This window comes from Macrobrachium rosenbergii, chromosome 36 (assembly GCF_040412425.1).
Source record: "Macrobrachium rosenbergii isolate ZJJX-2024 chromosome 36, ASM4041242v1, whole genome shotgun sequence".
Lineage (NCBI taxonomy): Eukaryota > Metazoa > Arthropoda > Malacostraca > Decapoda > Palaemonidae > Macrobrachium > Macrobrachium rosenbergii.
Window position 1 is genome coordinate 6,497,918 of NC_089776.1, and position 12,829 is coordinate 6,510,746.

The 12,829-nt window shown below is 38.1% G+C and overlaps 1 protein-coding gene across 9 annotated transcripts in view; it reads left to right on the forward strand.

Moving 5' to 3' along the window:
• Positions 1-12,829, forward strand: part of Ndg (Nidogen) — a 45,710-nt gene that overhangs the window by 9,263 nt on the left and 23,618 nt on the right. For all 9 annotated transcript variants that reach the window (XM_067134449.1, XM_067134454.1, XM_067134457.1 and 6 more), the window contains exons 3-12: positions 2,405-2,541; positions 3,025-3,166; positions 6,287-6,495; positions 7,168-7,397; positions 8,467-8,700; positions 9,353-9,429; positions 9,802-9,925; positions 10,549-10,691; positions 11,630-11,714; positions 12,365-12,440. In XM_067134449.1, coding sequence (XP_066990550.1) covers positions 2,405-2,541; positions 3,025-3,166; positions 6,287-6,495; positions 7,168-7,397; positions 8,467-8,700; positions 9,353-9,429; positions 9,802-9,925; positions 10,549-10,691; positions 11,630-11,714; positions 12,365-12,440 — 1,457 coding nt within the window. The remainder of the gene's footprint in view (positions 1-2,404; positions 2,542-3,024; positions 3,167-6,286; positions 6,496-7,167; positions 7,398-8,466; positions 8,701-9,352; positions 9,430-9,801; positions 9,926-10,548; positions 10,692-11,629; positions 11,715-12,364; positions 12,441-12,829) is intronic.

The window sequence follows — 12,829 nt, forward strand, 5'->3', positions numbered from 1 at the left end:
TAAAAATGAATGCGTTGACATGTGAAACTGGAATTTATTCTTAAAACTTAAATGCACGATGCATATGTCTGCAAAGCAAGCTATGAATAGTAATCACGATCGCCATCACTGTTTCTGCAACTGCGGCTTGCATGGCGGACTTACTTACTTGTCTGTACGAAAGCCAAGATTAATTTCCCAAGGTACTGTCCTCTCGATGAGTGTTTCACAATCTTAGAGATAAACCGTCATCACATTCCGTTTAATCCCTTCCCTAGTGAACCGAGTCCCTGTGCGCGAAGCTGTTTTCCGCTCGCTCCGCGACGGGGTATCTGAACGCGTCCCAGGAAGCGAGCGATCTTCTTCTCAACCCACGCTGCAGGTGGGAAGGTCATGATACAATAAAACTAAACGCTTAAGTGACCCACGGGCAATTCTGCAATGGACGGCTCAGGCTGGAGCTGGGCTTTCTAGCAACCACAGTGTGAGTGTGTTTGTGTGTGTGAGTATAAATGTGGTAATATGGTTTTAGTTTTTTTTTAAAAGAAAACTATTGTGCCGGCTTTGTCGGTCCGTCCGCACCTTTTGTGTCCGCCCTCAGATCTTAAAAACTACTGAGGCTAGAGGGGTGCAAATTGGTATGGTGATCATCCACCCTCCAATCCTCAAACATACCAAATTGCAGCCCTGTAGCCTCAGTGGTTGGCCATAATCGTGCGTCTGGCAACGATGTAAGCCGGACCGACACCGGACCGTGGTTAAAGTTTCATGGGCCGCGGCTCATACACCATTATACCGAGACCACCGGAACATAGATCTATTTTCTGTGGCCTTGATTATACGCTGTAACGGCTGTACAGAAAACTCGATTGCGCCGGAGAAACTTCGGCGCATTTTTTACATGTTTAGGATAATCTTTCATATGATTCTGACGAGTCTGATAAAACATCTGTCAGTCAAATTCGGACTGCAATGAGGAACCAGGGTAGTTTTGGTGGGAGGTTGGGGAGAAAAAAAAAAAAAAGGAGTATAAATTAGGTACTAGGCCCCTCGACCTAATTTGGCCCTACAGACACCAGGCGTTGGAAATGAACGTGAAATTCGTCAAGAATCAAATGAGAAACTACAAAAACAAGTTAAAAAATGAGCCAGTGTTTCTTCGGCGCAATCGAGTTTTCCTTGTGTGCAAAATGTTAGCATATTGTAAGAAAGGCAACGAAATACTAAAACTTACCCGAATTGTCAAGAATATATTGATTGATTGATTATGACCAGCAAAACTGGCGTCGCAGCACCTAGGTTATTGACCCCTGTCCTGATGATAAGGATAGCAGTCCTTGTAAAAAAAAATGGATGTTAGTGTATTCCAAATAGTATATTAAAATTTTAATGCATAAGAAAAGGGACTTATTTATCCATAATTTTAAAGAACTTGGCTGTTCTTCACAGTTAATCTACCTACGAATGTTATTATTATTATTATTATTATTATTATTATTATTATTATTATTATTATTATTATTATTATTATTATTATTATTATTATTATTATTATGCAGAAGATGAAACCTATTCACATGGAACAAGCCCACCACAGGGGCAACTGACTTGGAATTCAAGCTTCCAAAGAATATGGTGTTCATTAAGAGAAGTAAGAGGGGGTAAAGGGAAATTTAGAAAGAAGAGATCCCACTTATTACAACAAATAATAACTCAACAAATAGATAAAAATGTATTAAAATGAAAATAAATAGTATTAGGGTAGCAATGCATTGCATCTTCGCTTGAACTTCTGAAGAAGTTCCAATTGCACGACAGCCTCTGAAGGGAGGCTGTTCCACAGTCCAACGGTGTGAGGAGGAATAAAGGACCTCTGGAACTTTGGAGAAGTTCGACAGCGAGGCAGAACATTTACTGCATATTGGATATATCAGAAACTGAACGTGTTAATGGAATCATTTTATAATAATGTATACTGTAGTAGACATAACCTCCGAATCTTTGAATTTTAGCATACATAAAATATTAAGAATGAGGAAATCGCTAAAATGCTTTCAACTTATTCATATGGTTCTTGCATTTCTTTTAGGTGAATTTTGACACAGGTCATTTTACACCCAAACGCTACACTATTAAAAACTTTTGAATATACTGCAAGAACCAGCTGGAAACAATGGAACAAACTAGTACTTAGTGTTTTAAAGTAGATTAAACTTAAACATTATCAGGATACAAATTAGTACTGCTAGGTGTTTTAAGGTCTAAAAATCTTATACATATCTTGAAAGACAAAACAATTTTATAGAAAAATATATCTTTACATTGGTCTTTACTTTCATCATAAACCACAGACTTTATAAAAGTAAAAAAAGTCTTTTTCCTGCGTTATTTCATTCATTAATTATCTACTTTTTTTTTCTTTCAGGTGAACATCAACGGTTTTGTTTCATTCCTGACCGAGATTCCAAACTTCTTCAATGTGCAATTTCCTCTTGAGTATCCGATAATTGCCCCTTTTTATTCCGACGTCGACATCACAAGAGCGGGGAATATCTGGTACAGGTAAGATCACACTTCTTCAGTTTAATCACTGCCTTCTGTTCTTTTACAATCTGTAATGTATTCTTTTTCCAAAGTTTTGCACGGAAGTGTACAAGAATACTTCCTTTAGTGAAAGATTAATTATTCATTTTTTGAGAGACATATAGGACAGGCTCTGTTTCTTTTCATCACTTTGGAAATTGGTTTTACTCTAAACATCCACGTGCACTCTTGCTACTTTGATGAGCTGAAAATTAATAAATATATATATACATATATATATATATATATATATATATATATATATATATATATATATATATATATATATATATATATATATATATATATAAAAAAGGAACCCATATGGGCTTACCTGTTCGTTGAGGAAGACAGTTGTCTTCGAAATATAATGCTACAATGTCTACCATCTTGGTGATTTTGTGGGCTCCTTTTATTAGATGGAATCCTGTTTTAACAGAAAATATCCTTTCTCTCCCCCAGAGAAACTTCTGACCCTCGGACGGTCACGAGGACGAAGAACGAATTAAAAAAGTACTTCGGGGCGGCAGAAGACTTCAACCCGCAGGGCATCTTCATCGTGACCTGGGACGGAGTCGGGGCATTCAGCCAACGATCAGACAGGGTGAGTTCGAAGTCGTGTTCTTCTTCTTCTCTGGATTCTGCCTTGGGCTGCCCGCACGTGAGACACTTTTAGTGGAAGGTGGCTGGCCACTAAGTGGATAGCCACTTAGTGGCCAGCCACTAAATGGTCAGCCACTTAGCGGCCTGCTGATAATATCAGCTTGTACTACAGTGGTGTGGCCAAGAAATAGACCTAGTAGCCTTTTGTATCCACTCTTTTTGTGTTGTCCACTTTTAGTGGCTCGTCTACGGTGTTGCATACAAACATGTGTGTTCCATTTTTTCTATTTTAGTGGCTGCCCACTTAATGGCTGGCCACTTTCCACTAAAAGTGTCTCATGTACGGGTACCCTTAGAGTAACCTGAAACTAGCAAACAAAAGGCTACACTCTCTAGAGCCGAACCCAGCGCCATTTTGGACGAGTTTTTATGACAGCTTCTAAAGGACTCCTGGTAGCTGTAGTGAGTGGTGAGTGGTTGCTCTCGGTGAAAATGACGAGTTTTGCCATTTCCAGACTTGAATTGGTGATTCACAATACGTAACATCACAAATCAATGATGACTGTTGCTACCCTGTCTGTTCTTGCTGGTGCTTGAACAATGACAGCAATGGGAAATCAATAAGCAAACATTGCATGTGAGGAAGAAGAATAAATGATGACATAGATCATGTGAGCAAGTTTCTTAGATCCAGAAGTAAAGAAGACTACAGAACATATGAAATACAAGAACTGTTGGCTAAAAGATCTGGTTAAGGAAGAAAATCACCTAAAACTGTTTGCTACACTGATCAATAAAACCAAAGGGATAGAAGCACTGCAGTATCAGATCTCACAGCTGATAAGAAAGAATTTAGGTCTGCGTGATGATGCGTTTGATGGACCCAGTAAGAAGCTGCGATGTCCTGAGAGATATCACGTATTAACGGTGCTTTCAATGCCACAATTTTGGACCCAGGAAGGACACATGTACTGGAGATTTTCCCTAACAAAATTCATGGACTACCAAAGGTTAAAGGATTATAATTCAACCTATACGTTTTGCCAAGGCCTGTGCATAGCGAGAAGCAGATCAGATATGTGAGGAGAAAAAGGAAACATGATTTGAAGAAAAAAATGCATAGGATCACTGATAAAGATTGTATGTGAGAGTTCTGTTGGTGAGAAGGAAAATGACTGATGTACTATGACATAATTATGATCGATGTAATATAGGAAACAGAAAAGAACATTAAGAAATAGATGACAGGCAGATTATTTAATAAATAGCAACAATAACAAAAAAATTTGAAAACTAGCAAACTTAAGAAAAAAACTAAATGAATGTATTGGAAAACAGTTATGTTATGGAAAAACAAGTTATCTAAGAAAACTATAAGGTTTAACTACCAAATAAACGGGGCCAGCGAGATGGACCAGATGTGGCCCTATCGGAGGACCTCCGAAAAAAAAAACGAACCTAGATCATGATGAATGACGATGATAAAAACCTGAATGGCGCCCGAGGGTCGCATTACAAATACCCAGGAAAGCTGGGCATTGGTTCGCAGTCTAGTGGCCCACGCATAGACAAACAGCCCCAGAGGAATACTCAACAACTATCTTATCGGGCAAGCGATAATCCAACTAAACGAAATTATTTTAAATCCTTGACGTATTGCTCCGGGAAGTAGATGATGCTTATCTGAAACTGTATCAACTGCTGATAAGGATAGAAGTTACCTTCTTGTCCCTCGCAGCAGCAGCAGTCACTGTGTGATATTTTCTGAAAGAGATTCTGAAATGCTTTTAAGAAGACTCACAGCAGCAGCAGTCACTGGGTGACATTTTCTGAAAGAGATTCTGAAATGCTTTTAAGAAGACTCAGAGCAGCACCAGTCACTGTGTGACATTTTCTGAAAGAGATTCTGAAATGTTTTTAAGAAGACTCAGAGCAGCAGCAGTCACTTTTCTGAAAGGTTCTGATATTTTTAAGAAGACTGAAAGTCAGATTTTCTGAATGCTTTTAAGAAGACTCAGAGCAGCAGCATTCACTGTGTGATATTTTCTGAAAGAAATTCTGAATTCTTTTAAGAAGACCCACAGCATTAACTCATGAGATTTCCGTGTTTACCTACTCAGCACAATCTCATCTATGATTCACAAGGCGGACTAGGGATGGACCAACAAAACTCTAGCTTTTATTTCAGCTGGCCTAATTTCTTCGTCTTTGAAACAGCAGCAAAGCCGGTGATAATCTTGTAGATAAGGGAGCCGCCTGAGAGGTACTGAGGACAAGTGTTTATACAAGATATTTCCTGATATCAGCGGCCTCATTTTAGGTTGGAGTCTGTTGCTCCATTGCTTGAGTGTCTAAGTTTGTAAGAGATTTGTCATTCAGTTATGCTTAAGTATTACAATTTTATAAGGTTCATGCGTCAGTACTCTTGGTAAAAGTATTTTAAGTGAATCTCAGAATCTAAACTGTGGGGTAAGTCAGATAACCTCTTGTTTTCTGAAGGTTAGAGGACTGAAGCTTAGGCAAAGTTCAGGAGTCATGAGAAATAAACTGATGCTCAATACAGTCCATGGAAAACATTTGCTGTAACAGGTTCGTTTTGCTAGTTTCTAGGCACAAATAAATGTGAGGAAAGGTAAGACATTAAACATATGAACCACATTAGACCCTACAGTTTCATGATGGCTGTCTCACCGAATCCTTGACATATTTCGTAGAGACGTTATTGTTTGTAATTTTCTTTCACTGATAAATGTATTGTAAACGAAGACAGGAATGCTTTTAATTATATTTATCCATTTTACTATAGAAAATAAAATCTATACAATGAGGGAGGGTACAAGAGTATTCTTCAAGTTTCTTGTATGCCATGTACTGAACACTAAACCTGACACAGTCCTGTAAGCCTTAAGCCTCCAACCCAAATGTCTCCTCCAAATATTGCTTCTTGAGAGTTTATCTATAATGTCTTTACATGCTGAAGTAGCCAGTCAGTGCCAGCTCATAGTTTATGACCTAAAAAAAAGCTTTTCTTTTCTTAAATGCTAACTGTAACCGTTTCCACATATGGTACATAACCTTCCATCTCGGCTGGCTAATTCTGAGTCTCTTCTGCCCACAACAGCTAAACACATACCAGCTGATTCTTGCCACGGATGGCAAGGAATCTTATGCCATATTCAAATATGCTGACGGCGGCATCCAGTGGCTGCAGAGCGATGGCAAGGACCCCAACATGGCAGACGCGAGGGGCCAAGCAGGTCTCATATCAGGGGACGGAAGACACATCACCCTGAAAGGGTCCGGCACAGACCAAGTCAGAAGTCTAGACAAGTAAGTAACATTCACCCATCATGGCTATACTCATTTTGGTCAAGAGCAAATGAGTCATTCTTCTGGAAGGATGTTCACCTTATCTTAATGGTTCAGTGGACTTCCAGCTCCTGAAGAAGGGTAAGTGCACTGTATGCATTACTAAAGGGTGTTTGAGGCATCTCTTTGACTCCTAGCTGCACCAACTTTTAAACCTTTTTCCTTACTTCCATTCCTGCTTCCTGTCTGCAGTCTTGCTGTCAGTCCAACCTTTCCAACCGTTGCTTCTCAGTGCAACTGTGCCGTTTTGTCCCAGTTCCACCTTTAGATCCCTGTATTTCTTCTTCTGTAGTAAAGAAACATCAGACCATGAGGTTTTAGTTTCAGTACAGTGTAAATATTGCACAGTATTGAAATTTAAAACGGATAATACTAAAAGAACTCTGAGGAACTATAAAAATCGTAACATACCGGGAACTATAGTGCTGTCGACTACTAGGCCTAGCTACTTATATAGCAGAGAAACAACATCACACCATGAGTATTTTGTTTCAGTACAGAGTAAATGTCGCACAATACTGAAATTAAAAAAGGAAATTAATAAAAGGACTCTTAGGAACTATAAAAAAAGTAACATACCATAGTAAGTAATCTTGCATTAGTAAAACTTTATCAAAATCTTGACACCAACAGATGGAGCAACACTGGCGTTCCAGGACTGTGGGTCTACCGTATCGGCATGATCGCTCTGGATGAAAACGTCCAGGAACCCGACCTGGTCAGCGAGGACAAGACGGAAGAAAGCTGCGCTTCTTCGGGGTCAATCTGCCATTCCAACTCGGTCTGCGAAGACTACGATCCTGGTTTCTGCTGTTCTTGCCAGTCTGGTTACTTTGGCAATGGCATCAACTGCCTTAAGAAAGGTAAGAGATAACTAGGCCTAGCCAGCCTGGTTACTTCATCAAGGGCATCAACTGCCTTAAGAAAGGTAAGAGATAACTAGGCCTAGCCAGCCTGGTTACTTCATCAAGGGCATCAACTGCCTTAAGAAAGGTAGGAGATAACTAGGCCTGCCTTAAGAAAGGTAAGAGATAACTAGGCTTGCCTTAAGAAAGGTAAGAGATAACTAGGCCTGCCTTAAGAAAGGTAAGAGGGTAAGAGATAACTAGGCCTAGCCAGGCTGGTTACTTCGCAATGGCATCAACTGGCCTAAGAAAAGTAAGAGAATAAACAGGTTAGGAAAAGGTAGGAAGGCAAATGGGTAGAAAGTTAGACAAAGATGGTTTCTGAAATGAAGCAAATTAATCAAAACTTATTTTTACACCTTGGAGAGTGAAGAAGAAGACCAGTTATTGCTGTTCTTGTTGTTACAGTAACTTAAGCTCTTCTTGCGCCAAAACAGTTCTTGCTCTTCTGAACAGACATCAAGACAAGAAGACAAATGAAAATGCAAAGATGTTTTTGTAAAGATTATATAAACACTGTACCATGGTAGTGAATAAGTCTCACACACACACACACACAAACACACACACACACACAGATTTCAGGACACTTTTATCATTATCAACACACAATAGTAGCTCATGATTACTGGATAAAGGTGTCAAGTTACATGTGCAACTGAACTTGAATGTAAACAATTTTGATATGTGTTTCTGAAGGAGAACTAAACTGTGCAGCTTCTGTCAAATATTTACCCAAATTTCTCTGTACACAGATGATTACTGGACAAAGGTTTCAAGTTATATGACCACCTGAACTTGAATGTAGATAATTCAGATGTATTTATTGAAGGAAACACCAAACTGTATGACATTTACAAAATATTTACCCAATTTTCTGTTTCTCAGAAGATGATTACTGAACAAAGGTGTCAAGTTAAGTGACCACCTGAACTTGAAAGTAAACAATTTTGATGTGTATTTTTGAAGGAGAACTGAACCGTGCAACTCCTACTAAGTACTTATTCTCAGCTTTCTGTTTCTGCAGAGGAACCTCTAAGAGTCACAGGCAAAGTCAGCGGCACTGTGAACGGCATTGAGCTGAAAGACGCAGACCTCCATTCCTACGTGCTGACGGTAGAAGGAAGGACCTACACTGCCATTTCCCGCATGCCGTCCCAAATCGGGTATGACATCCAGAGCATCACGGTTTTCGGCACCGGAATTGCCTGGCTTTTCGCCAAACCCGTCGGCGACGTCCCAAACGGGTTTGCCTTGACGGGTAAGAAGAAGTTGTGGTTCTGGAAGTCGGTGATATTCGTGTAATGGGTCTATGTAGCTTTCTGGTGGGTTGGTGAAGTTCTCCAGATCTAGTATGGTCGGTTTAATGAATTTGGTGCTCACTTATTTTGATGGTTTTCGTTATTTTACGATTTTATGGGTTGTTTTTGAAGCTAAATTTACAGTTAATAAAGATAATGTTAATAATAGCAGATATCTAAAGATGACAGTAAAAAATATACATAAATAATCTAGGGTAAATTTGGAGTGACAGAACTCGAATTGATATTCAAATAGCTCTTACTCTTAATGCATGAAAAATACTCATTGGTAAAACTGGTGAAAGTGTAAGCTGATAAAACTGGAGAGAGAGAGAGAGAGAGAGAGAGAGAGAGAGAGAGAGAGAGAGAGAGAGAGAGAGAGAGAGAGAGATAGATAGAAATAGCTCTTCCACTCAGATACAAAAATATTTCCAAAGATGTGTCCCCTTTCTGAAGATTTGAAACTAAGAGAATAATTTCCCTGAAGAATTAGTAGCTTCCTTGAATGAAGCACTACTTGAATTCACGTGGTAGATGATCCCCACCCCTGCCCCACCTTTGAATTCCATCACCAGTTGTTGAAAAGATGCTGAAATCTTTTCCCAATTTCAGGAGCAATGTTCACCCGCACTGCGGAAGTCGACTTTCCCCAGACTGGACATCACTTGTTCGTACACCAGCGTTTCAAGGTTAGTTTGGGCATGAATCCAACTGCTTTCAATATATAACAGCTTAGGATGCATTTGAGTATTCAGATCTTCTTCTTCTTCTCCTCAGTCTTCAGCTTTGTCCATTTCTATATGGGGTCGCTGTTTCCTGTCAACCTTCTGTCACTGTCATTGTCTTAAGTACTGAATGGCTGGGAGTGCCCCAGTGTTCGGCTGCAAAGCCAGATTTTCATAAATCATATTCATCACAAGTCATGTCATTCTGAGGTGTTACATAACACTGTGAGATGACTGTTCTTTCATCAGACTAGCAAAGTGGATATGGATATGAATCATTATGAATTATCATTATGAATTATCATTATATCTCATTATCTTTCATCCTCCTGACAGGGTCTAGACGTGTTCAACAGCGTGCAAGTGAACACCGAAATCACTGGGTCTGTTCCAACTGTTCCATTGGGTTCCAAAATAGAAATGGACGCTTTCAACGAAGAGTACACCAGAGTCAAGCCAGGTAATGTAGAAATTTGAGAACGTCTGGAAACAATTGATTCCTTATCACCTTTTTCACTGCCGAGAACAGCAGCCAGATTCGCTGAACAGCAGAAGCACCAGCGTGCAGTAAAAGTGTACCTTGCTGTCGAACTTCTCCAAAGTTCCTTTGTTCCTCCTCCGCACAGCGTTGGACTGCGGAAAAGCCTCCCTTCAGAGGATGTCGTGCGATTGGAACTTCTTCAGAAGTTCAAGCGAAGATTCAATGCGTTACTACCCTAATGCTGTTCTCCTTGCATTTTAATACATTTTTATCTATTTATTAATTTATTAGTTTATTTTTTCTTTCTGTATTTCCCTTTACCTTCTCTTGCTTCTTCCTAATGAACACCATAATATTCTTTGGAAGCTTGAATTTCCAGTCAGTGGCCCCTTGTGTGGGCTTGTTCCATATGAATAGGGTTCATCTTCTGAATAATAATAATAATAATAATAATAATAATAATAATAATAATAATAATAATAATAATAATAATAATAATAATAATAATTGCATTTTAGAATGAGTTTTGTTCACTGGCAGGCTGAAAGCTTTTTATTTTTTTGGCTCTTTATCCAATAATCCCTCACTCTCTGTCGTTCCAGGTCAGATTAGGGCCAGGTCCAGTCGAGTTTTCCGCCTCCAGGGACAAACGATCGACACGCCCTTCACCGTCGAGACCACCATCGACTTCGACGAGTGTCGCTGGAGACCCAAATCCACAGATCTGAACACTGTCAGACTCAAGGTAATTCTGCATCTCAGGTTTCTGAAAAATAATTATAATTCTATTTAGTAATTTTGCAAAACTCTTCTGTGCTTCCATTTACCTTCTGTTACTTCTTTCGAATGAAAACCACATATTTGGGAAGCTTGAAGATTTTCAAGTCAGTGGCCCCATCGGTGGGCTTGTTTCATATGGATAGGATTCGTCTTCTGAATAATAATAATAATAATAATAATAATAATAATAATAATAATAATAATAATAATAATAATAATAATAATAATAATAATATTTGATTAAAACAACAATGGAAATATCGTAAAAGGGTACCTTTACACGTGTAGCGTTTTCTGAATTGAAAATGATTTTCGTGTTCAATTCAAAGAAAATGTTTGTTTGGTGGTAAACTATGTTATACCTTTACCGAGCAACCATACAAATGTTTTCCTCAGTAAAGTTGAGATTTATGCAACAAAAACATATTTTGCTTGAAAATAATGAAATAATCCATAAAAAATCATATTTGATTTTATATTTTTTCACAATCTGGCCTCGTTTTAAGGTAGAATACCTTCCTTTACTGAGGGAAATTTATAAAAAAAAAGCATATAGAAAAAGCATTACAATAAATAAAGGGTCAATAAATGCAAATATAAAGTAAAATAAAGTCACAACGCTTTGGTAGTTATATATATATATATATATATATATATATATATATATATATATATATATATATATATATATATATATATATATATATTGCCGATTCACTCATTCAAACAAAATTAATTTCTGTGAAATTTGAAATTTTCAAAGCCAGTAATTTAATATAAAATTTCATAAATGAACAGGAAAAAGGAGTGAATGCTTGACATAAAAAAATCATCCTTTATGCAATAGTACTAAATATAATTGATAAATATTAAGCCTATTAATGAACATTTCCATATTTACAGGTTGCAGAAAATATTTTCATCCAGTACGACGCTCCGGAGCAGATTGTACGTTATGCTCTCTCTGCTAAGGTTGCCCCACTAGAAGGTAGGTCTAAATGAATTTGAGTTTCTGTAGACCTATGTCCCAAGGTGCTTTAGATTTACGAGTGAACATTAGACCCATGTCCCAAGGTGCTTGAAATTTACGAATGAATATTAGATCTATGTCCCAAGGTGCTTTGAATTTACAGGTGAATATTAGACCTATGTCCCAAGGTGCTTTAAATTTACGAGTGAATATTAGACCCATATCCCAGGGTGCTTTAAATTTGCGAGTGACTATTAGATCCATGTCCCAAGATGCTTTAAATTTACAGGTGAATATTAGACCCATGTCCCAAGGTGCTTTAAATTTACGAGTGAACGTTAGACCCATGTCCCAAGGTCCTTTAAATTTGCAAGTGAACATTAGACCTATGTCCCAAGGTGCTTTAAATTTATGAGTAAACATTAGACCCATGTCCCAAGGTGCTTTAAATTTGCGAGTGAATATTAGACCTATGTCCTAAAGTGGTTTAAATTTACGAGTGAATATTAGATCTATGTCATACAACATTATACCGAGACCACCGAATAAATAGATCTATTTTCGGTGGCCTTGATTATACACTGTAGCACTGTACAGAAAACTCGATTGCACCGATGAAACTTCAGCGCATTTTTTACGTGTTTCTAATTTAATTTCTGACTTTACAGAGGCTGACCCATGTGTGGAAGGTAGACAGGAATGCGGCCAAAACAGCCAGTGTGTCGTCGATGGCGATACTTTCAGGTATTTCGTTATATTAGATTTAATAGGTAAATGCATCGTCAGCATATATTTAACACCAGGCTTCACGTTATCTTATGCATATTGTATCAGTAGTGATCAATACTCTCATGTTCTTAGACTTTCTGTCTGTGCAGACCATTGGCTGACTACATAATGCTGGGCTCTAGTCTCATAAGTCTAAAACTGAGGAAAATGATCTTAATTTTAATATCTACATATCTTAAATGATCTAAATACTTCTTTTATATTCTTGAGCAGTACAAGAGCAACGTAGATTTGAATTCCCAGATGCGTTATGTATAATAATATTAACTGTGATCAATAATTTTATGCTCCAAAACTGTCTGATACTTTAGACCAATAGATGAACACCTGTTAGTCTCAAGTCT